General features: G+C 51.4%; 1 protein-coding gene across 1 annotated transcript; it reads right to left on the bottom strand.

The window, feature by feature from the left end:
• Positions 1 to 9786: 9786 nt before the first annotated feature.
• On the bottom strand, positions 9787 to 10285 carry LOC311600289 (ATP synthase F(0) complex subunit C1, mitochondrial-like; the record flags this gene model as incomplete). The annotated part of the gene is made up of 1 exon (XM_084786778.1): positions 9787 to 10285. The coding sequence occupies one exon, from the start codon at positions 10283 to 10285 to the stop codon at positions 9890 to 9892; it is 396 nt and encodes a 131-aa protein (XP_084642904.1). The 3' UTR covers positions 9787 to 9889.
• Between the last annotated feature and the right edge of the window lie 15151 nt (positions 10286 to 25436).

The following is a 25436-nucleotide window of genomic DNA, read 5'->3' as shown; positions in this document are numbered from 1 at the left end:
AAGTCCGCGCGAGCCGAGGGCGGAGCGCCGGAAGCCGGCCGACGTGCCTGCCGCTCAGGGAACCGGGCGCTTCCGTTGTTGCGTAACGCACGCCCCGTCTGGCGGCCATGTTTGAAAAGGGCACATCCTCTGAGGCTCCCCCCCACCCCCCGCGGCGGCCATGTTTGAAAAGGGCGCTCCCTTGGCTGCATAAGGTTACCGTGTTTGCAAAGGGCACAGCCCTTGATGGCTAGGTTGCCGGCGTGGTTGAGAGGTTGAGAGGGGCGGCTTCCTGGCTGGAGGGCCTTCCCTCTCTGCTCTCAGTCTCTTCCCACCCTGCAGGGTCCACCGTCCGCAATTTCCATGAGCGAGGCGTGGGCCTTGCTCTGCCCTCCAAGAGCACCTTGGCTTCTCGGCAGGAGCTCAGAGGCTAGAGGCACTTGCAGTTAAACCTGACCCCAGGGCCCACTTGATGGGAAGAGAGAACCGAATTTTACAAGATAGTCTCTGACAAGACGGACACTCCTCCTCGAGATCGACTCACGTATTTATTCTCAAAATAAATCAACGTGATGACTGTTTGGTTGGCATCTCCGGTTGCCCTCCCCGTCCCCCACACGGCCTGTTAAATTCCACAGCTTTCTCCAACCCTGCCCCCTCGAAGGAAAGCCTCTGCACGTTCTTAGCATTGCTGGGAACACCCTAACACCCTCCCCTGGGAACCGCCATAGGTGACTTCTTCAGGCCTTGTCCTAGGAACTTCAGTTCCCAAGTAAACCTGCCTTTTCATACTTTTAATCTGGTTTCGATTCGCTTATTTCGTGTAGCCCATCAGTGATAACGATGACCACGATGATGATGGTAGTCGCAGTAAAGAGCTCAAAGACAAATGAAGTGTTAGGCCTCAGCCTCTGGTCCCGCTGGGCAGCCAGAGACTCTGGTCTCACTACTTCCCCAAAGGAGCGAGACTGACGACATCTCTGCTTTGACATCGTTTTAAGGGTGAGACTCTAGAGGCCAGAGACGGAACAAATCTAGGAGTCCCTTCGCTTCCTGGACGTCGTCGTTCAAGTCTCCTGCTGTCCCCGACAGCTCTTCCAGGCCCAGCCCAGCCTGCACCAAAGAGACGAGCGTGTGAAGACCCTGTCTGCTCTGAAGAGCTGCGCAGGCGCCCCTGCCTTTAGAAAGGCCCCACTCTGTGTTAGAAATGCACGGAGACCCTGAAACCAGTAAGATTAGGTTTTGGGCAGGGAGCCAAGCACCCTACAGCTTCGGCATGCGGGTGCCCTCTGCTCAGCTTCTTGGCTGCTGTTCCCTCCTCCTCAGCCTCATGCCTCTGCATCATTTCCCAAGATGCTTGGAAGGGGACTGACAGATGTGTGACTGGCAGGAAATCCATTGGAAAGGAAATTAATATAATCGCAGCCAGCCATTTGTGGGAAGCCATGCCAAATTCTGCCATGACAGAAATCCTGTGCTTAGGCTGCATGCTGTGACCTTCGAGTTGCTGACCTTTGCCACACGAGGTCTTGTGTTCCAGGCTATCCTTGGACTATTTACCTTTGAAAGAAGTAGGGAAATCCCAACTTGGAACCACCCAGAGGATCAAGGAAGTTCTTACAGGGAACTACTCAGAGAACTAGGAAGTTCTACAGGGAGCAATTCAGGCTATTGTATTCTTGTCTGGGGGCTAGGGAGAGTGAGATTAGAATAGATCCTATTGACCTTGCTTTCTTACTAGTAGGGCATTAAAGGGAATCTTGACCAGAAATCTCCTGACTTGATTTGTTATTTCTCTCGTCTCTGTATCCTACTTTCAATCCCCACTCCCTCTTTCAGGTGAACCCTGATTTGATTTTTCCAGAGAGCCGAGACCCGACAGCCATGGAAAACCAGCATGTGCTGTGACACAAGGAACCTGCCCAGCCGTCACTGTAGTTAAGCCAAAGTTCGGCTCACTGATTTCTCTGTCCTTCATGTGATCAGGAGCACTAGCCATTGCCCGGTTCTGTTGGGCTTTGGGGTTGGTGTCACTTGAGATCAAAATATTAACACTCCAAAAGGCTTGTGGTCTTCGTTGTAATCTTGTATTGATTTACTTTATTGTAAGAGTGTTTTGCCTGCATATGTCTGCACCGCGTGTGTGTCTGAAGTTCTTGGAGGTCAGAAGATGGCTCTGGGTTGCCTGGGACTGGAGTTATGGATGGGTGTTATCCCCCTTTCGGGTGCTGGGAACTGAACTTGGTTCTCTGCTATAGCAACATGTGCTCGTACTGAGCTGTCTTGTCCCCTCACTTTCAGCTAGGGCAGGAATGGCATTCCCTCAGTTGCTTCCCTGGTCCTGACATTGGACTTTTACTGCGCACATCCTATCAGCAATTCTGTCAGTCTGGATGGGAGGGCTCAGCTGGACCCACCTTTCCTCTGCCTCTGACATCGCAGATGTACACCAGGATAGATCTATGCCTGGGAGCCTGCTGGAGCTCTTCTGATGGCCTCACTGCTTCCAGAATCAAGGCCAACACTAAGGATGGGGCCTGTGAGGTCCTGTCAGGCACCTGTGGTAGGCCCTGGATGGGGGCTTCCTGGTGATATGAAGGTGTTGAATAATTATTGATATCTAATATTGAATTATTATTTCGGTGAAATCAGTGGTTACTCCTTAACCAGCTTTGTACCTAAATAACCACACAGAGTGACCAGAGTCTATTTAATTAGTCTATAGCACAATGCTGCACAAAAATGACTCCATCCTAAACCTCCATGCTCGTGTTGTTTCCTCCAATTCTCATTTCCCACTTTACACTTGCTGTTAAATAATATCCTGTGTCTTTTTAAAAAATAATTTATTTTTAGTGCATTGGTGTTTTGCCTGCATGTGTGTCTGTGTAAGGGCGTCATATCTTGGAGGTACAGACAGTTGTGAGCTGCCATGTGGGGGCTGGGAGTTGAACCCAGGTCCTCTGGAAGAGCAGTTAGTGCTCTTAACTGCTGAGCCATCTCTCCAGCCCCCTCTCCTACGTCTTTTTATGTTTCCTGGCTTTTCTCCTCATGGATCCCTCCTGTCCTTCCTATTCTCTCTCTTCCTCTCACTCACCAGGATGTCTGTTCTCTGTTATTGCTCAGCATTGGCTAGTTGGTTTTTATTGGCAATACAGAGAACAAATGGTGACACGTTTACACAAACTTGAAACAGGAGATACTTAGAATAAACATCACAGTGCAATGTCTAGATTGAAGCCAGAAAGTAGGGTAGAGAAATCAGCATTTGAATGAACAAGTGTAAACTGTACACAGTCCACAAGAAGATTACACTGACATGAAGGCCTTTCCTCTTGCTGGCTGCCATGTCTTCCTAAGGCAGGATGTAAAGGCAGGGGAGGGTTTGGGGTCACTACAGCGAAAAGGAGCCCCTCACCTCAGAGTCTGGCTGAAGCATCTTGACAGATGAGAAGGGAGAATCCAGCACCACACACATTTCCTGTGATGGTTGGTAGCACAGACTTAACATTCCTTTCATATATGATGTTTTGTGCTAAAATAGCAACGAATCAGACTGAAGGCCTGAATTTGCACAACCTTAGGAAGATTCCCACTCCTTTTCCCATTTTTGTTTGGTTTCTTGTTTTTTGTGTGTGTGTGTTCTTTCCCCCCCAACAGAGTCTAATGAAGTCAACTCATTTATAGTAAAGACAGCCTACTGTTCTGCATATCCCTGACCGAGATTTTAACCATATAAGTCATAATCCCATAGCGGTCCCTCAGGGACCACCTGTAATCTTCCTTAGTTTCCTTAGGAACCTCTTGAGGACAATAACTCCAAATCCTACCGTGCCAGGCCTGGTATCTAACTATTAAAATATAAAGAAATGAGACTTTCAGAGAAGCTCACCCTGACATTCTCTCTAGATCCTTTAAAATCTATAATTAAAATGTCTTTTTTAAAAAACACCAATTCTGCTTCATACTGGCTTGCTGTGAAAAAATTTTTTTTTCTGCTCCAAAGTAAAAAATTTAGTTTTGCCTCAGTCAAGTGGAGGCAGACAAGGATAGGGAATAGCTTAGCAGCGCAGGACTCTGCCTGGCTTGTGCTACGCACATGCCCTGGCAGCCTAGGGCCGCTAACATGCTTATACCGTGCTTGTACACCCCTCTCCTGACAGTGCGCGTAGCCACTTAAGAGCTTCCACCTTCATGGAGTTGTTAGCACACCTCTGCCATGACCTGCTTGGTTTTAGAACTGTGCCGACTAGGGTCATGAGAGAATGAAGAAAGGGCAGATATGTACACAGAAAATCTGGGATTGGGTGGGCAGTGTGCTTTAATGGAGGCAAGTCAGCAGCATCCCGGAAACTCAGAACATCTAGTTTATGCATCTGGATCGAGGAGGTGGGTTTGTTGTACACAGCTGAACAAGGGAGGGGGTGAGTTAGATGATCTAGGTAGGAGGTCTCTGTAGGAGACAGTTGCAGGTTGTAGTGATCTGAGAGAAGGGAACTGTGGTTGATATATATATATTCTGACATACTGGTTTTAGCTGGTCAATTGTTGGCAACATCTGCACTTAGACCAGAGGAAGGCTTTGCCATTCCCATGGGTGTCAATGCTTGTTTGTAAACTCTATTTTATTTGGGGGTATTGACACATCTACCTCCTTTCCGCCAACCCCTTAACGGTGGGTAAGAGAGAAAGAGTGCTAGAGGGTAGTGGGGGTGCAGACCCCTCATTCCCCTGGCTGTTCAGGGCCGTAGGGTTCCTTGAGGCAGTTCCAGTCCTCGACTCAGGATATCTTCAACTTTCTCACCAAACTGCATCGACAGCAACTGGGAGCAGCACGGGGGAAGCACCAGCAGCCTTCGTCTTTCTTGTCTTGGAGCCCCCAATCTCCCTCCCTCCCCCCACCTCTGGGTCTGGCATTTATGCCCACTGGTAAAAACTACATGCCCGCACGAGGCAGTTCCCAGCTGACAAACATCACACTTCCCTTTTATGAGGCAGTTATCAGCTGTCGACAAACTGGAGCAGCTCCATATTCCACACCTGGAATTAAAACAAAAACATATTTATGTATCATAACTGAGAAACCAGAGCCTCCATGACACATGGGTCTGAGGGTTTGGGGTCCTTGACATGGCTGTGGTCATCTCAATCATACACAGTCACTTGGGACTTCATTCACTCCCTTCACACCATACTCTGAACAAAGGAATAAGATGCTTTCCTTGGGCTAGGTGTGGTGGCACACAACTGTGATTCCAGCACTTGAGAGGCAGAGCGAGCGCATCTCTGGGAGTTTGAGCCAGCCTGGTCTATATGATGAGTTCCAGGCCAGCCTGAGCTACATAATGAAGCCATGTCTCAAAACACCACCGCAGTTCCCCAACATCATCAGTGACCCTCCTTACATTGTCAGTTTCCATTCCAACATAATCTAGAATATAGCTGGACGCAGGCTGAGGGGGCCAAGACTGGCTCTGAGTGCTTAGGCAATGAGGAAACTGAGTCCCCTGAATGAGTTTTTAGGGGAGAACTCCTGTTTAACATGTGCCAGTCCGTGATTGGGCCTGCATACGATTCAAACTGGATGCACTTGTTATGCCATATTCGGTCACTGTTACAGGGAGGCCAGGTCTTTTCCTAAGGGAAATGGAGGAGAAGTGGATCTGGGAGAGAGGAGGTGGGGGGGGGGTGAGACTGGGATAAGTGAAGGGAAGAGAGGATGTAGTCAGGGTGTAGTGTATGAAAGAATAGCAAATAAAGCCGGGCGGTGGTGGTGCACGCCTGTAATCCCAGCACCCAGGAGGCAGAGGCAGGCGGATTGCTGTGAGTTCGAGGCCAGACTGGTCTACAAAGTGAGTCCAGGACAGCCAAGGCTAACACAGAGAGACCCTGCCTCGAAAAACAAAACAAAACAAACAAACAAACAAAAGAATAGCAAATAAAAAGAAAAAAAAACAACCCAGATGCATCAAGGGAAGGGGCATTTGTAGTTAGCCCAGGCTTACAGAATCCAATCCTGTCCATTGAAACAGAACCATCCGTAGCACACCCCATAGCAACAAAAGTCCTTCTTTCAGACCTCATAAAGGAAGGCCTGGGACAATCACCCAGGTCCCTTTAATAGCTTACCCTGAGGAACTTGCAGCTCTCTTTGTAATGAATATGACCTACTCTGTTGCTTTTCCCCCCTTTATTAGTTTGCAAATAATCAGTTTATTATGAAAGGGAAACCTGAGAATGATTTACATGATGAAATATGTCATAGCCTCAGTGAAAAGGGCAGCATCACGCCCAGGAATATCACCAGCTCTAAATGAGAAATAACTCTTGCCATCTAAAACCACATGTTCTGGAAGGAACCGTGTCTCTGACGTTTCCTTCCACTTGCCTGACTGTCTCTGTCCTGGCTTTAACACTCATCCCACAACTACTACTGTTGTCTAGAGTACTTTTCTTCTGGGAAAATTTCTGGAAGCATAATGCTGCCTGGTTGGTTAGTTTCAGCCACACCCCTTTCTTGACTCTAGTTTTTAAACTCTATTTTATTCGGGGTGTTGACACCTCTACCTCCCTTCCACCAACCCCTTAATCCTGGGTAAGAGAGAAAGTTAGTGAAGAGAGGCAGTGCAGACCCCTTTACTGCTCCTGGTTGTTTAGGATCAATTGGTTTTTTTTTGTTTGTTTTTTTGTTTGTTTTGGGACAACACCAATCTCAGTCAACAGCAAACAGAGCAAGCAGTCTCCTCTGAGCCTCTGCATTGAAATGATTCTCTTTGTCCTTCACACTGTCCGTCTCTGGTCTCTCCAAACTGCATGCCACACACCACCACCAAACACCACACTTTCTCTCTCTGGGCTCTCTTATTTATCTCCCTCAGCGTCCTAGACCACACCCTTTCCATGCAGCATGAGGCAGAGCAGTACCTGCTGCCAAAGATCACACCCCACAGGAGGCAATTATCAGCTGTGAAAAGCCCAAGCTAAAATCCCAAATTTGTGAAGGAGAGATAAACATGTTTTTGTTATGATCCCAAGTGTGGGATGGGGAATGGTCTTGTGAGAGAACAGGTGAGGTTAATCCACTGGAAGGCAAGTCACCTTGTGTGGGAGCTTGATTGTTGCCAGCTACAAAGATCCTGTGAACAGACTCTGAGAGGAGATACATAAGTGAGCCAGAAACAAGAGAGTTTTTTTGTTTGTTTGTTTGTTTTGTTTTTGTTTTTTTGAGACTTGGGATAGTTTTGGCTGTTCATTGCTCCACTCAAGATACTCCTGAGAGAACCGCTCAAAGGAAGGCTTCAGGGCTCTGGGCTCCTGCTAAGGTTCTGGATTCTGGTTGCTCCAGGTTCCAGCAGAAGAAATCCTGTTGACTACACCAGGAGAATTGTTCCTTGGAACTGAAATCCTTACGGTTTTGTTATTGTGTTCCTTAATCCTCTTTTCCTATTGTTTAGGTTAGTCCGGATACAAGTGATGTATGCTTAGTCAATAAGTTTGTAATAAAAAATATTTGTTAGGAAAATTGAGCCTACAGAGTTGGGCTTAAAACAAAAACATACTTACATAATGTAACTGAGTTTACGAAGAACCCAAAACTTCCATTACACCCCCTTTAACCAGCACTCTGTCAAATTGTGGGTGAACCTTTCTCAGTGCTTGTCCTGCCGTGACTTAGACTGCTGCACATCTGACTCAGCTATGGCAGGTGTGGCAGGAAGGGAAGATCTGCAGTCTATGTCCCTTGACCCGTGAGTTGGCCACCCAGCGTCCATGAGCGCTCGGCCCTATTGTACTCAGGCCATTATGTTAGTAGCTCTGCTGGAATGCAGTGAGTGGTGGCCAGGACTCTCCTAGGCTTTTCCAAGCCTCCAGGAAAGTGAACAACCCTGACTTTGCTCTCGAATATGGTCTCTTGCAACTTTGCGTTCTGTATTCTCTTCTGCAATTCTTTGATTGTGAAGGCAGTACCTGCAGACACCTGGTCCAGACAGTGACCCCGGGCACCAGATGTTCCTGAAAGATTGCAGGAACTCCTCAGGGTGTTGTGGACCACGGAGTGGAGCTGTGTGTCAACACGCAGGATGTGGCGACAGGTTGAATGTTCTCTCTCCTTTCTGTTGCAGAGTGTGGCTCGTTCACTCCTTTCCCTACATTACCAAGCTCCCGCTGTGGGTCTGGGACAGGGACGATGCTGCAGTGCTGCCAAGTGATTCGTCTCTCGTATTGTTTTTATAGCCTTTGGATCAGTGGGGGACACAGGCGCTACTGAGACACAACATAAAGAATGCTGACGTTTCCAAGGCAACAAGAACCACAGCTCAGAGATGTTACATGACATGGTGGGGTGTCACACCTCCCAGGTCAGATGAAGTGCCTTGGTGACTCTTAGTCATCTCTTTCTGGCCCACCAGGAGAGAGCAGTAAGGATTCCTCAGAAACACCTGAGGTCAGGCAGTGCTATACACTGCTCGCTGTGCTCCCCCTCAGCTCTGAGCTGACAGGTGCTGAAATGAGTGGAGAAGCTCTTCTGGATTCCCCCGGACCCCTAATTCCAATGTCAGTGTGTTGGGATGTAGAGAATCCTGCGATATAAGTCCATAAAAACCAGAGCCAGCTATTTCCCCAAATCCCTGTGATCCTGTTGTCCACGTCATTTCTTTATTTGAGATCACCTATACCCTCTGACCTCCCAGGATGAGGGAGTAAAGGGTTGGGGGGCACCATCTTAATGGCAGGATATGACGTTTGTACAGTGCTTGTATGTGGCTTGTCTCCCACACAGACGGGGAGTCTGTTGAGAACATGGGTCCAGCACAGTGGCTGGGGCATGCTGGCTGAGTCCCAGTCACACTGGTAGCCTGATCTAGGCAAGCAGTCTGCTATGGAACTGCACTTCTGGTTCCTTTTCTTTCCTCCTCTGCCAGCTCCATGGAGTCTAGCCTGTGCTCGTGTCCCACCAGCTCCATGGAGTCTAGCCTGTGCTCGTGTCCCACCAGCTCCATGGAGTCTAGCCTGTGCTCGTGTCCCACCAGCTCCATGGAGTCTAGCCTGTGCTCGTGTCCCACCAGCTCCATGGAGTCTAGCCTGTGCTCGTGTCCCACTAGCTCCATGGAGTCTAGTCTGTGCTCGTGTCCCACCAGCTCCATGGAGTCTAGCCTGCGCTCGTGTCCCACCAGCTCCATGGAGTCTAGCCTGTGCTCGTGGTCCTCATACGTCAGCCCCCAAGTGCTTGCAGAACAATGTTTGTGGGGTACGTGGTGGTGGCCCACAAAATGATGGAGGCTTGCAGGTTCTAAGGAGACTTTGTATGTTTGTACATGACAGACTTTCACTGATTAAATGCTGTGTGTCCACTGCTCAGTATTTGCCTTTGACAAACAGTGTAGGCCTGAGGAGAATTTTGAACCAATTAGTAATTGGTCAGTAGCCTCGCTCACCAGGGCACCCAGGCCAGAGCACATTTCAACTATGCTGAAAAAATGGAGTCCTCTGTGATGAAGGAGCGTCTCCTACTGTCTGACTCCATGTTTAGAGGATGCTGTAGTGGCTGCTCACACGGCCTAGGGGCAAAGGCGGGCGCTGCTGAGCCTCACGACTTGACTTTTGTCCCAGAATCAACATGACGGGAAAGAGAGAATTGACTTGTGCAAGTTGTCCTGTGATCCCTACGTGTGCACACGTGTGCGCGCACACACAAATGTACACTGAATAAGTGTAAAGGTTGAGAATAAGACATCCTATAGACAGAAATCCTCAGAGAGAACACTCCTTCCCAAAAAGCTTCCAGCCCCCCCTTTTTTTTAATGGTTTAGAGAAACGTTGTAGTTTAATGGTAAAGCTCAGCACACTCCAGCACCGGGACTGGCATGGAGTCAGAGCAGCAGGGACAGCTGGGTGACCCCATGGAGCCTCACATGGCGAAGAGGATGAGGAAGGCAACCATCAAATAGAAGAGTCCCATGGCCTCAGACAGGGCAAAACCCAGGATGGTGGAGGAGAAGAGCTGCTGCTTGAGAGATGTATTCCTGGCATAGCCAACAATAAAGTTACCAAACACTGTTCTAATGCCAGCCCCTGATCCAGCCACACCAACTGCGGCGGCCCCAGCACTAATAAACTTGGCTGCTGTGTCAATGTCCCGGGGAATAACACTGGTCTGGAATTCCCGTCTGGCCACCTGGAGAGGGGAGCTGCTGCAGGAAGGCTGTTTAGATGGGGCCTCTGGTCTACTCAGGAGGGAGGAAGACACGGGCCTGATTGGAGCCCTGGTACAGGAGCGGATCGGAACTGCCTTGGTAGTCTGCATTTTTCCATCTCCCAGCTTTAGCCCTTGGTCTCCCAGCCCATTTTTTAGAGCATTCTCTCACTTGTTCTGATAAATGTCCTCCTGGTAGGCTGCCTACCTCCTGGCTTTGCCAGAAACAGCGGGATTGCCATCAGCAGTGGATCCAGCATGCATCGGTCCCACACATTTGCTGAGGCTCTAGAGGGCTGAGGAGGTGGAGGGGAGTGGGCAGTGTCAGGGAGCTCACCGGCAAAGGACAGGCGCAGACATGGAGCCGGCTTGGTCTCGGGACAGACGCCCTGTGGTAGGCAGCACTGCCTCGGGCTTTGGGTGGCAGGAAACATCATAGGAGGTAGAGGAGACAGCGTGGGAACAGGGCTGAGCCTGGGAGGGGGCTGTGCCTGCCCCTTGCTGAGCTCACTGGGGGTAAGCGCTTGCGGCATTTGGGCAGCTTCACTCTGTAGACTGATCAATAGCCTGTGACATTAAAATGCTTGTGTACAGTAAGCCGTTCTCTGCTTCAGACAGCCGACAGCCCGCTGGGATCAGGATCCAGCCGTAGGTCCATCACCCTGGCTCTTCGGCATAACTTCCTGACCCATGATGAGGGCAGATTGGTAGCAGCCGCCTCAGTCGATGGCTGCTCAGCCTGATTGCCGACCTGTCCCAGAGCTCACGGCCCAGCCGGTCTTCCAGCCCCTCTGCTTGTAGGAACCGGAGGTTCCCTGTTCACAGCTCTCATCCTGGCAGATTCACTTCTCCTCCTCCTCCTCCTCCTCCTCCTCCTCCTCCTTGGGGACTCTATCTCTTTCTATGAGTCAATTGTGTGTGTTTGAAAAATCTGACTGTGTTCTCATCGTTGATGGAGACTCTGGGTCAGGTTGGTCACTCATCAGATGCAAAAGGGAGACAGAGGCCTCCTCATGGAACCAGCCAGTGCTGCTGGCATCTGATTGGTTCACCTGACAAACATCATGTGGCCCCCAGCATGAGTTTCAGCATGACGAGAAAGGTCACAGTCGGCATAGAATGTAGCAGGCATAGGACTTCTGGGCGTGGCTTGCGAGAGTCTGAGCGTTCACATCTGGGCAGCAGACGGATGCCATGGAGCTGTGGCTTCGGGCACTGCCAGGTTCAGCTTGCCCCAGCAATGCCAAGGGCATCCTTCACTCAGGTGGTGGTGAGACTGCAAACCCCGTGCAACGTTCACACCATGAGCTCATCCATCACCTGAACACAAAGGCTGAGCATCTCCCTCACAGCGCTCTGCCAGCCCTGTGGCCACAGCACAGCCACCCCGCGCTCTTTGAATAAAACGCTTGGGCTCGCAGAACATTGACATGGCTGTTCCCAGCTCAGTGGAAACAAACGCCATCTTTAAAAGAAACTTTGGGCGACTGAGAAGAAACAGAGGCAAAGCCCTATTTTGAAGGTCCCTTGTCTCTTTTTTTTGGGGGGGGGGGGATGCGCAAGCAATGGTGGAGAGCTCCTGTGATCTCATTAGACAGGAACTGGGGCTCAGACTACAAAGCAGAGTGGGTGAATCAGCCCTTAAGCAGTTCTTCCTGCCTCCCACTCAGATGCTCCCGCCTCTTCTCGCCCTTTTGGCTCCTTTGGCTAAACATCAGTGACACAGTGGGGACAGCTGCCGGAGAGGAGGATTTGCCTGTAGATGGGGATCATTAACTGGTGGTTTTCTTTTCCGCTGTGGCTGGGTAATGACACTGCTGTATATAGGAAAAGCAAGTCCCAGGGCTTCTGTCAGAGCCAGAGGCAATGTCCTTTATCAACCCCGGGGCCCGAGCTGTGTGGTGGCTCTCACTAATAATCGCAGTGCCTGGGGAGGCTGAGGTAGGAGGATTGCCATGAGGTTGAAACCAACCTGGGCTACACAAGGAGCTCCTGGCCACCCAAGGCTGTGGAGTAAGAACCTAAGGACTGGTGAGATGCTTCACAGCTCACAGAACTAGCTGCTCTTACAAAGGACAGGGGGTCACTTCTCAGCGCCCACATCGGTTGGCCCAGCACCAGCTTTACTGACAGTTCTAGATCTGACATCCAATTCTGGCCTTGGGCACCCACACATGTGGCATGCGCACCTGTGCGTGTGCACACAACACACACACACCAACAAGAACCTCAGGCCTCCACCCATCCTCCCTGCCTTGGCCACAGGGAAAGGCGCCTGGAGAGGATGACCCGGGGGCCTGTTTGTTATTTTGACGGTGGTGACTGACTTCAGCCTATAAGTCACATGGCTTCTTCAGGACCACAGAGACCTAAGTGCTGGTGCCCAACCCCATCCGTCCACAGAGAGATGGTGACTTCTGAGGGGGCAGGGTGGGGCACCAGGAATCAGGAGGGGCGATGAAGGACATGTACAGGAGGGCTGAGGGCCACCCCTGAGAGAGGGTAGAGCTGGGCGGCCATCTTCCTTCTCAAGTCACTTTGTTCTTGGAGACTTGGATGGATTTGAGGCAGCACCATTGTCTGCAGGAGCAAGAAGGCTCAGGGAGGAATCTGTCTGTTTCCATACCACGAGTCTGCCCTTCAGGAAGGTGTCGGGAAGTTCCCCTGTACGATCACAGCCATGGAGCCCCACGGTCATCAGGAGGGACCTCCGACTAGACCAGGGTCCTTGATAAGGCCAGAGGGGTCTTTGCTTCTCCTTGTTGATGTAGGCGGTGTCTCTCTGTTCACTGGGGCTCCTCTGCACAGAGCAGACCCTGACTCCTTGAAGGGCATTTGCTTGCTGAGATCCCCATGGCAGCTTAGAGCAGATCTGGGTCAGTGCATCTTGGGCAGATAAAATGCTAGAGAACTGACACTGTGTGTTCATATGGGCAGCAGAGCCAGGGGTGCCGCCTGCTGCTGTTTCACAGTGGCTAACAGGTGTGAACTAATGTGCCTCTCACAACCACACCAAGGTCTGGCCCTGCCAAGGCTGCTGGGTCTCTGGCTATCTCCCAGCTGTCTCCTGAAACAATCTCACCTTATCTGCTGGAGGGTAAGCTCCCCTCCTGCCTCACAGGCTTCTCCTTTTCAGAGTCTGGGCATATGTTGGGGGCAAGGTCTGCCTCCTTATCTGGTCTCCACAGCATCCCTTGGCTCAGGGTGTCGGCTCCTGTGTGTAGGTTGCAGCTAACAAGGTTTGTGTCTTGTCTGGGATTTTATGGCAACCATCTGGAATTCTTGGACATCCTCAGACTAACTCAGTTGGCCTATATTTAGAAGCAAAAAACGGAGGGTGGGGAAAGGGATACTCCATCCATTAATTTGTCATTTTGGGAATTATACTTTTAAGTATCCCAAGGTAGGATGGGACCCGGACAAGACCCAGATGTTGGTGAAATGGCCTCCCCCCCTCTGCCCCCCCTCTTTCTCCTCTCTCTTTGTGACTTCTGTTGAAATTCCCCAGAACTAATGCCTCTTGCACGCCCCCGATAACAAAGACAGGTTTTGTAGAACATTTTCCTCTGAGGGAAACAGGCACCCTGCCTTTCTCTCAGTGAGGGAGAAATGCTCTTCCAGATACTTTTTAATTTACTAAAAATCTTTTGACTCTTTTGCTAAGGGGAAGCAACCTTCCCACGGAGAGACACACAGATAATGTCCTTTTAATATTGGCACAGAGCCTAAATCAGCCCAGGGGCCACCACACTTGCTAATGGACTCCGCCCTCCTTCAGAGACGGAGAGCCAGCACCTCCCTCCCTCCCCCCAGTCAGGCTCCTCTCTCCTGCAGCCTTATGATGAGCAGGGTGTGTGTGTGGGGGTGGGGTGGGGCGTGTGTGCTGTCTTCTAGAGGACTGTATAGGGTAAAGAACTCCACAGGAAAGAAGACCAGCCTTCCCTGCCAAGTGCTGACCCCAGCCAGCGGCTGCTACTGTCAGCATCATTTCTTCCAACCTGAGGCATGTAGCAGAGTTCCGCCCAGGTGAGGAAGACTCTGCTTTGTACACAGCAGCCTGTGGTTTCTGTGGATACCCACAGGCTGGGGACCATAGTGGAAGATGGTTTCTGCTTGAGAATCTGGGGGGGTGGGGATGGATGGGAAGAATGTTCTAGCAATGGAGCTTCAGACTGCACCAAAGCCCTCAGCAGGAGGAACACCTGACACAGAGACTCAGGGTCCCTAGGGAGCTCCCCTGGCCCAGGCCCAGAATTTCCAGCTGCTCCATCTGGGTCTTTATCCTTAGGGTGGGGTGTGTGTGTGTGTGTGTGTGTGTGTGTGTGTGTGTGTGTGTGTGTAGTCGTGTCTGGGTGCAATATCACATATATACGGGCTGAGGCTGGAGACAGAGTAGAAGATACACTGCTGCATCTCCAGAGTCTCCTGAGAGAGCAGGAAGCAGGGCAGGCTCTCTCAGAAGTTGCACGATGCCCCAGCCTTGTAGGCTCAGCCGCGCTACTTCTGAGCACGAGCCATGGCTGTGTGTGAGGAGAGCACCTTGGACAGTACAGTTCAAACCTCATTCTGTGTGTCATCAAGTCACTGTCACAAACACCTGTGACATGCACAGCGTCTGTCTTTCATCACATCATGAGGCATGTGGAAGAGGTTGTGCCTCACCCAAGATCACATGTAAACAGGTACTAAGGCCACAAAGTGGCTCTGGACCTACGAGAGCCTGTGTGTCTCTGGTGTCTGACAGCAGGGGGCAGGATGAGACAGGAGAACAGGCCGGCTGCTGCTGAACTGCCCACCTCCCTGAGATCCAACCTCCCAGGATGCTCTCCAGGAAGTAGCAGGGGCATCAGGAGAGGCCTAGTGAAAGCAGTTCCTTTCCCAGTGGCTTCTAGAATCTTCTGTGTGCATTGAGATAGGGGTAGAAGAAACACCTGTTAAAAAAAAAATGTGAGTCTTGAGCTTTGGCATTCTGGAAAGGTCCAGAGAGAGAAGGGATCACACATTGGTAAGAAGAGGCAATGAAGTTATCTGCAGAATGGGCACCCCCCCCACCAGCCCAGCTACCTGCAGGATGGGCACCCACACACCAGCCCAGCTACCTGCAGGATGGGCAAGGCCCCACAGCATCCCAGAGCCCTACTGATGCTATCTGGTCCAGAAACCATCTTCATTCATGCTCTCTGGGCACAGGTCAGGCTGGTGTGCTGTGGGCTCCTGGATGCCCTGGCAGCACGCTTTTGCTGGGCTTCTGGTGCCACTCATCTCCAGATGGAATATTCTCAGGTCTCTTGACAGTCTCATCCTTCCTGTTCACTGGCAGCAGGACACTGCCCTCTGCACGGAAGAAGCCAACCCCCTTCACTGAGCTCCCTAGGTAACCCATCCGCCTACATCACACGGGATCCAGTCCCCGGGAGACCACAAAGATTCTGGGTCCCAGCTGGGTCCCTGGCATTCCCTTCCCCTGAACCCTCATTCTAACTGCACTTTCTAGGATATGCCTTTAACTCTTGAGATTCATTAAATCATGGGGAGTTATCCCAGGGGGTGCCGGTCTAGACAAGGAAATGGAGCCTTAGAGTTACAGAAGCCTGGCTGAGCCTTGGGCGGTTGTGGAGCATGTCTGCATGTGCACTCTTCGGGCAGTAGCCTTCCCATCTTCCTATAAACTGTTTGTTTCCCTAAACTCTTCCCCAACATTACCCATTCTCTTCCTCCTGTCTCCGGCCTCTTCCCCTTCAGCCCCAGGGCCACCGCTCCTGTCAGAACAGTAACTCCATGTTCCCCAAACCTGCAGGGGGGGGGGTCCCTTCAGCCAGCCTGGATCCTGCTACCTCTTTGAGGAGCCTAGAGCGAGCTTTTGGGTTTTCAGAGCCTCTGGAGAGTCATCCTGTGAGGCGCGCTCTTACATAATGTGGATCGTTAGCACGCAGGCTGTGGCGCAGTGCTCCCGGCCCTGCTTTGGTACACACCTCGGTCCCTTTCCCCCCAGGTCTTCACTTAACCAGGCACAGAAACAGATGTAATTAAGGACGTGGGTTTGACTGGAATACAGCCAGTGCTATGGGCACTTCGGGCACCGGTCTATGGGAGAAGGGTAAGCTGGCACAGGCTGCTTCTCCTAAGACTGAAACCCACGTTGGGCAGGGAAGGGATGGTCTGTAATTCTGAACTGCCACTCATGTGGTGGGGACCAAAGAGGACAGGCAGTGCCTCCCCCCTCCCCCCACCACTGAGTGTTGCAGGAGAGTCAGCCATGAGCCTTGTGAGCAGAACCAAGCAGAGAGGAGACTGGGAAGTTGTCTCTGATCTTGTCCTTGTCCAGTCTTGCTGCTGCCTATGGGCCAGGGCAGCTTGCTGGGGCCCAACTGCCAACACAAACACAGATGCGGCACGGCTGTCCCATGTCTAGTGAGTACAAGCTCCCAGGGACTTCTGGGAGAGTCCAACCCATAAGAATGGAGGTGCAGATGTGAAACACACTGAAGCCATGCTGGTTGGCACTTGAAACCCCTTAGGCTGGGGCACATGTCTGTAGCCCAGACTCCCTGGCCCTATGCAGAGCTCTGGTCTAGGCATCAGAGTGTGCCCTAAATGGCCCCAGGAGGACATTATGTTAGCTCGACTGCCATATTCTCCTTGGATTTCAGGTGGCCTACAAGAATACCACCACCCATGGAGGGCTCCTGACGCACTTGTCACCAGGAGGTCTGTTTTCTGTTGTCACCTGCAGGCCTCGGAGCTCTCTGTGGGCCCCAGGTGGAGAGGAGCAAGGGTGCTTTGCTGTAGGGTGTGGATGTCTGGTGTCTGTGCACATGTGAGGTTTCCATGTTGGACTCTCTGGTTCTCAGCAGCTTGAGTTTGAGTTTCTCGCCCCACCTGGGATCACCCCTGCACCTCTCAAACCCCAGCAGGACTCTGTCTCTATTGCCCGAGAGCTTGCTTCTCACATCTCTTTCCATCTGACTCCCTGAGGGACATCTACTCTGAGGAAGCTGTCAGGGCCTTGACGGGGGGTGGGGTCGGGGTTCGGGAGACCATTAGGGGCTGCCCTTATGTCTGAAAATTTGTGGTTTCTCCTGTCTGGCTTCCAGATACACTCTTCGGGGACTGGTTGCTGGTATCTATCTGATCCTTTGGGTCCTGGGCAGAGTTAGCTGTGCTCATCAGGCCACTGGGGTGTCACCGAGTCACCCTAACTGTATCACCCTCAGGGAGCCCTCCATGCACAGTGACAGTCCCAGTAAATTTGAGCAAGTGTTCCCAACAAGGACTCTAATAGCAGTATGCGAGGGTTTAATGTGGTCTGGTTTTGTCCTGTCTTGCATGTCCATCACTGTAGAGATGTGGAGATTGGATGGGATGTGGTCCTTGCTGCAGACACAGATCTGACTTGAACATTTAAGATCAGCTTTGCAACAAGCTCACAATAAGTAGCGTGAACTTGACTGCATCACTTAGTCCCGTTGAGTGCCGGGTTCTGTATCGACCTTGGCGCTGATATGAGATAGGGCTCTGAACTCCAGGTGGGAACGTGAAACAACTCAAATCGGCTCCGAGCCGAAGAGAGCGTCAAAGCACACCTCCTGCACACATGCCAGCCTCCAGCCTCCATCTCTGCTGGAGATGGAGTGGGTGATTCAGGGTCTCAGGGCTTACATCCCAGATTCCAGCCGCTCTGGGCTGCTCTGATTGGATACAAGGCCCTGCCATGAGCCAATCCTCATTGCCAGGAACCGGCTGGAACCCGATTGGCGAGATCTGCCAGGGAGCTGAGGGCAGAGTCAGTTCCATCCTAATGAAATCTCCACTGCCAACAGGAGGTGGGTGCTTCTTGAGGCGCCAAAGTCCAGTCTCACAGACCTGCTCACCTGCTCCCATACAGAGATATATGTGAGTGACCGTAACAGGGGTTGTCACACAGTGGCCTCCATAGGCTGGGTCTTCCTTTCCTTACCCTGAGGGCTATCTGCTCTGCGGGACTAAGCAGGGCAGGTCACACAGGCTGCGGAGGTGTGGCCGTGAGGAGGGGTGTTGGCATTCCGAAGGGGCTCTTACAAGTTCTCAGAAAGGGGCTCCGATGCTTTTCCTTCTATGTAGACTGTGCACATCTGTGTGGGGAGGGCATGGAGGAAACATCTGGATGGTGTCACTGCAGACTTTGCAGGCAGGGAGTTGGCACTCAACCTCCTTTGTGTGTGTGTGTGTGGGGGGAGTCTTTACTCAATGCTCCGAAGTGCTTGCTGAGACACACACAGCACATTTCCTAAGAATGGCCTGAGTTGCCTCCAGGTGTGAGTCCCTCCTGAAAACACTTGCTGCAAACAGCTAACACATGGAGGGAGGGCAGGTGGTGGCCAGACAGCCTTGAGTCAGCGGCTGCTGGTGCAAAGAGGGAGCCTCACACTCAGCTCACCAAGGAGGCTGAGGGCCTTTCTGAGTGGGATGGAGGACTTGGTGCCGAGTGCTCCTTATCCATCACGTCCCTCCTGCCTCTGGACCCCTGTGCTGACATTCACCAGCCACAAAGAGCTCAACCTCTACAGCGCTATTTGTGGTGTTCATGGCTCACGTGGGTTTCCTGCTTAGTACAGAGGAAGTCTTTGTGTACTGGGAAGGCCAGCAGAGGAGGCTGGCCCCTCCTGCCACTTAATCCCAGCACACAGCATCAGCTGCCTCTGCAGGGACCATTTCTTTCCTTTCCAAATAGGGACTCAGAGTCATCTGTGTCTCTAGTGCTACCATTCGTTGGGAACTGTGGTGCAGGGCAGCCAATGCTGCTCTTCCCTGCCTCAGGAAACCATTCTCTGGGAGCAGGCAGCATGGGAAGGGAGGGGAGATTAGGCTTACCTTGAGATACCCACTCTTTTCAGTTTCTTTATCTGGTGGCAGATGCAAGCTGGCACAGCGGGGGGCCCCACAGGACCCCCAGCAGGCAAAGGACGGACACTGTTGTGAGCTGGGAGCTACTCATGTTATAAAGGCATATTTACTTTAATGGGAAGATGTAAGCAGTGGAGGATGCTTTCCACCCCAGCCACTGCAGACGGGCTGCCCTGGAGAAAGGCGAAGATCCCAGGTCATCCTGTGCCAGTTACAATCAGCTGCCTCATCCCCATCCCCCATCCCATATGCAGCCTTCCCTATCTCCTTAGCCTTCTGCCCTCTCTTGCTTTCTGGGCCCTCACCCCTGCACACCACTTAGCCGGGGGAACTCTACATATCTGACAGAGTGAGACCCCTACCTGCTGGGTGCTCACTAGCTTCAGAAATTCAAGGACATGAGTTCGAACCCCAGGACCCATGGAAAACACAGTCAGACTGCGCTTCTTTAATTCACAGCTGCGGGGGCGGGGAGACAGGGCCGTGACTTGGGGTCACTGGTAAGCCAGTCTAGACTACTTGGCAAGTGACAGATCAATGCGAGACCTGTCTTAGGAAATATGTGGATAGCATCTGAGGAGCACTGCTTGAGGTTGACCTTTGGCCTCTAATGTACACACACACACACACACACACACACACACACACAGACAGACAGAGACACAGAGAGAGATCTGCACATAGGCAAACAGGCAGACAGGCAGACATGTATCTGCACACATAGACACACATACAAAAACAAACACTAAGACAAAATCACTAAAACTTGCATTGATCGAGTGCATCAGTAGACAAGCCACGGCCTCTGGGTGAGAGGGCTGGGCTGGAGTGGAGCCCTGCAACTTCTGACGTACAATAAAACCTCTTCTTCTGGGTCATGGCCACATGGGAACATTCACTTGCCAAAACCCTTTAAAATGTAAAACATTCCACAACTCCACTCTGTGTGTGTGAGTGTGTGTATGTGTGAATATATGTTTGTATGAGTGTATGTGTGTGAGTGCACATGTGTGTATGTGTATGTGTGTGTGAGTGTGTATGTGTGAGTGTGTGAGTGTGTATGTGTGTGTGAGTGTGTATGTGTGAGTGTGTATCTGTGTGTGAGTGTGTGAATGTGTGTATGTGTGAGTGTGTGTGAGTGTGTATGTGTGTGAGTGTGTATATGTGAGTGTGTGTGAGTGTGTGAGTGTGTGAGTGTGTGTGAGTGTGTATGTGTGTGTGAGTGTGTATATGTGAGTGTGTGTGAGTGTGTATGTGTGAGTGTGTGTGAGTGTGTATGTGTGTGTGAGTGTGTATGTGTGTGTGAGTGTGTATGTGTGTGTGAGTGTGTATGTGTGTGTGAGTGTGTATGTGTGTGTGAGTGTGTATGTGTGAGTGTGTGTATGTGTGAGTGTGTATGTGTGTGTGAGTGTGTATGTGTGTGTGTATGTGTGAGTGTGTGTGAGTGTGTATGTGTGTGTGAGTGTGTATGTGTGTATGACTGTGTGTAAAGTGGAAATGGCCATAAGATTTAAATGAGATGGTCCACGTACATCTTTTATGTGAGTCCTGGGGATTTGAACTCAGGTACTCATAGTTGTACAAATGTCTTACCTATTGGGCCATCTCCCTAGCCCCCGAGTCCCCTTCCTACCTTTAGATCCCGTGCTGAGAAGTACAGTAGTGTCAGCGTAGAGAGGCCATTTCCTGTCCACCATTCACAGGCCTTGGGTGGGAAGGTTCACAGGTTTTTCATCATGTCTATAAATATTTGTGGAATGGTGTGCAGAGGTCAGTGTTAACCAATCTTGTGTTGCTATAGTGATATCATTGACTGGTAATTTATGAAATAAAATGTTTCTGACAGTTCTGGAGGCTTCTGAGTCTGAGGTTGAAGGATCTTCTGGCTGTTGGTTTGAGACAGTGTCTTGTTATGTAGCCCTTGCTGACTTCAAAGATAGGATCCTCCCGTCTCAGCCTCCCAAGTGCTGGGGTTACAGGTGTGTGCACTTGCTGGGTGTGTTGGCTAGCTTAGCTTAGCTTAGCCTAGCTTAGTTTAGTTTAGTTTCTGTCAACTTGACATAAGCCAGAGTCGCCTGGAAAGAGAGAGCTTCAGTTGAGGAAATGACTCCATTGGATTGGCCTATGGATGAATCTGTGGAACATATTTTGATTAATGATTGATATGAGAGGACCCAGCTTACTACAGGTGGTGCCACCCCTGGGCAGGTGGTCCTGGGCCCCTGCTGCCAACAAGCAGCTTTCCTCCATGGCCCTTACTTCAGTTCTGGCCTCCAGGTTCCTGTTTGAGTTCCTGCCTTGGCTTCCCTCTGTGATGAACTATGACCTGGAAGTAGAAGATGAACTTTCCCTCCAAAGTTGCTTTGGTCACAGTATTCATCACAACAGTAGGATTCAACACAAGCAGCTAAGCTGGAGGGCTGTGGTGGAGGAGGGCAGCGCTGGCTGGAGAACGTGCTGTCTCATCACTTTTCCTCTATTAGCCACTGTCCCGTCAGGAACCCCACCCAGCCTCGTGACTTTATCCAGCCCTCATTACCTCCGATATTATCAGCATTTGACTGTAGGGACTAAGCTTTCAACATATAAATTTTGGGGACAAGTCACAACAGTGATGGCGACTCTATTAGCAATTTGATATTTTAACAAAAACCACTTAAGGAAGATCACACTACACACCCGTTTAGCTAAGCGAGCTCAGCAAATCTGTCTCACTCTGCTTCCTGACTGCACTGTGACCAGCTGCCTGGAGTGCCTGCTGCCATGCCTTCCCCACTGTGAGAGAAACAAACAAACAAACAAACAAACAACAACAACAATAAAACCAAAAACTCCTGGCTGTTCTTTTGGGAATCTGGAGGGTGAATCCAGGCTCTTGTATCAGGAGTGAATGTCATTTTTGGCCGATTTTAGCAGCTGTAGTGGGTAGGACTGTGTTCCCTATAAGGCCCTGTAAGGCCTCAAGTTGGGGCCCCTGGTACCCACGTCTGTGGTCTCATTACACGGATACGATCACAGGGAGCCAGAGACATAGATGATTAGGGTGGGTCCCAATCCAATGACAAGCATTACTATAAGAAAGTTGGGCACAGACCCAGAGAAAGGGCAACCCCTCGTGAGGATGGAGACTCACACATTCAAGCAGAACACTGTGAGGATGGGCCAGGTTAGTCCGACGCATATATAAGCCAAAGAGTACTAACCATGACCACAGCTACAAGGAACAACGAGAGAGGCCTGTGGCGGTTTGAATCAGAACGGCCCCCAAAAAGCCTTATGCTTGGTCCCCAGCTGGTGGAACTGTTTGGGAAGGGCTAGGGGGTGTGGCCTTGTTGGAGGGGGTGTGTCACTGGGGATGGGCTCTGAAGTTTCAAAAGCCCATGCCACCCCCAGGGTCTTTCTCTGCTTTGTGTTTGTGGGTCATACGTGAGCTCTCAGCTGCTGCTCCAGTGCCATGCCTGCCTGCCTGCTGCCATGTTCCCTTCATGGTGGTCATGGCCTCTACATCTCTGAGCCGAAATGAAACGTTTTCTTTTATAAGTTGCTTTATAAGTTGCTTTGGTCTGGCTGTTTTGCCATGGCAATATAAAAGTCACTAAGCCCCCTCTGAGCTCCCACCCCTTTGGACTCTTGGATCTGTGTTTCTGGCCTCAGAGACTCTGAGGGAATCAATTCCCAATGTCTTAAGTTTCTGGGGGTAGAAACTAATATGGTAGCTCAGATCTGTCCTTTGTCCTGGTTAGGTTCTTGTTAGATTGACATAAACTAGAGTCATTTGGGAAGAAGAGACTTTAACTGAGAAAATGTTCCCATCACACTGATCTATGGGCATTTCCTCCCACTCTCCTTTTCTCCCTCCCTCTCTCCCCCTCCTCAAGATCTATTTATTTAGTGCTCTATTTGCATGTACACCTGCACATCAGAAGAGGACGCCAGATCACCTTATAGATGGCTGTGAGCCACCATGTGGTTTCTGGGAATTGAACTCAGGACCTCTGGAAGAGCAGAAAGTGCTCTTACCCACTGAGCCATCTCTGCAGCCCTATAGGCATTTTCTTGATTCAAGATTGATGTGGGAAGGGCTATCCCACTGTGAGTGGCACCTACTCTGGGGAGGTGGTCCTAGAACGTACAGGAAAGCAGGCAGAAGCTAATAGCACTCGCCCATGGCTTCTGCTACAGCTCCTGCCTTGACTTCCTGTCTTGACTTCTTGCCTTGACTTCCTTCAAAGATAGACTATGGAGTGGGTGGTCACCAAACCTTTCCTCCTCAAGTTGTTTTTGGTCGTGGAGTTTTAGTTTTAGGTTTTGTTTGTTTTGTTTTGAAACTGGATCTCTCTGTGTAACCCTGGCTGTTCTGAACTCACGTGGCCCTGAACTCACAAAGATCTGCCTGCCTCTGCTTCCTGGGTGCTGAGAGGAAAGGCGTGCGCCGCCGCGCTTGGGGATCATGGTGCTCTACCACGGCATCGGAAACCTCACCGGAGAGACTGTTCATTGCACGCTGTGGGACAGTGCTGACCACTTCCTGCTCCTCTACCCGTGACTTCCCTCCCTCATCTCAGCTGCAGCCACTGCGTTGGGCTATGGCTCCCCCATTCCCTCCACGTTGATGCATTTGATCGGGATGGACCGCACAGCCTCAGTGCTGAGTCCTCACACCGTTAACCTTGAGTCCCGGCAGAGCCCTGAGCGTCCGAGCAGCGACGCAACAAGGGCAGAGCGGCAACCCAAAGCCGCTTTTCAGTTGCAGCTCGGTTTCCACTCTGTCCCTGGCTCAACTCTTTCGTCAGTAGAACCATGTGGTGGTACCGCTCCCCTCGCTAAGGCCTTTTGAGGAGAGAGTCAGGAAATACCTATGAAGCCCATGGTGGAAGCTGGCTCACACATGGTCAATCAGGAGACAGAACCAGCAATGGGCCCAGTCTTGCCCAGGCCATGACTCCAGGCCTCTCATGGACATCTCTCTCCTGCCCATTCCCAGGATCACACCCTGGGGACAGGTGTGTCCCCAGCCTCATGACAGATGGCCTCCTCTGGGTACACAGAGACTCACTGCATTCCTGGACACCGTATGTTGTGGGTCAGTGGGTAGACCACCGGATGGAGGGGTGTTCCCAGGCCTGGGGTCAAGACTGAGGGAAGGATATGCCAGGCCTAGCTCGCCCCAGAGAGAGACTAATAGTGTTGGGCTCCAGAGAGAAAGCAGCTTTGTCGCATTTTGGGCCCCGGTAGTGTCTAGAAACCCAGGCACACAGTATGAGGCTCTGCTGGCTGAGGAAGAGTTTGGAGGGACGGGGGCAGGGATATCTGATCATTGGGAGGAGGAGGAGTCCTCGCCCAGCCAGCACATGGCCTGGATCATTTGGGGACACCCCTGCTCAGTAAGGGCCAAGCATCTCCGTTGACAGACACACTGCTCGTGTCTCTCACTTGTAGAGCCAGATATATTAAGGGCAAGTGTGAGATTATTACAGATGCCCTGGCAGCTGTGCTGAGCCAGGATGGGCTTTCCCTGGGGCCACATGTCCCCAGGACAGCTTCCAGACAGTGCAGGAGGAATGCCACCTGGGGACTCACCCATGGCAGGCTCCCTTCTCCGCTGGGAGCTCTGCCTTCCTCACCCGGTGATGGTCTTGGTTTGTTTGCACCCACACCTGCCAGCGATGTGATTTAAGCTGGCAGGAGGAACGTGCCCTGTGTGTTCAGTGGTGCTTGGTCTCCACAGGGTCTGGAGTGTGGCTCGTGTGCTTGGAGGCTCTTGGACTCCACGGACTGTGACCGTGGTTGCTTCAGTTCTCTTCCACGTGATCCCCGACTGTGTTTTCCCACACCTCCCTACTGAGGCTCTGCCTGGTCCCGAGTTCACAGCCCTAAGCCGAGTTCACGACTACTTTCCCAAACCTTCACCTTGACTGGGTCCCAACTCTGTTTGACGATCCTCTGTCCTTCCTTGTGCCCGCCCCCCCTCCCTAGAGCATACCAGCAAGCATGGGCAGTGAGCAAGAACACCTGCAAGCCCCTGTCCCTCTTGGGCCCTGAGTCTGTATTTCTCTTCCAGCCACCCTGTCCTGGGTGCCCTCTGGTGTCTGCATATCTCCTGAGCCAAGTGATTTGCACATGCTTCTTGACAGACAGGTGACAGATGTCTTGCTTGGCTGAGACCATCTGGAGGCCTCTCTTAAGCCCTGGCAGTTTGTGTACACAGCAGGTGCTTAATGTGTGTGGAGCATCCTCCCTCCTGTCTGGGCCTGCCTCCAAATACCCGCCCCATGGGCCATGGCAGAGTCTTCCTGGGGGCTGTCCCTTCATCCAGACCCCGGGATCCCCCAGGGAAGGACAGAGATTCATTATTCATGTTCTCTGCCATTTCTGGTAG

The sequence above is a fragment of the Acomys minous genome (assembly GCF_964271855.1).
Source record: "Acomys minous genome assembly, chromosome: 6".
Classification (NCBI taxonomy): domain Eukaryota; kingdom Metazoa; phylum Chordata; class Mammalia; order Rodentia; family Muridae; genus Acomys; species Acomys minous.
This window is presented reverse-complemented; position numbering and strand designations above follow the sequence as displayed.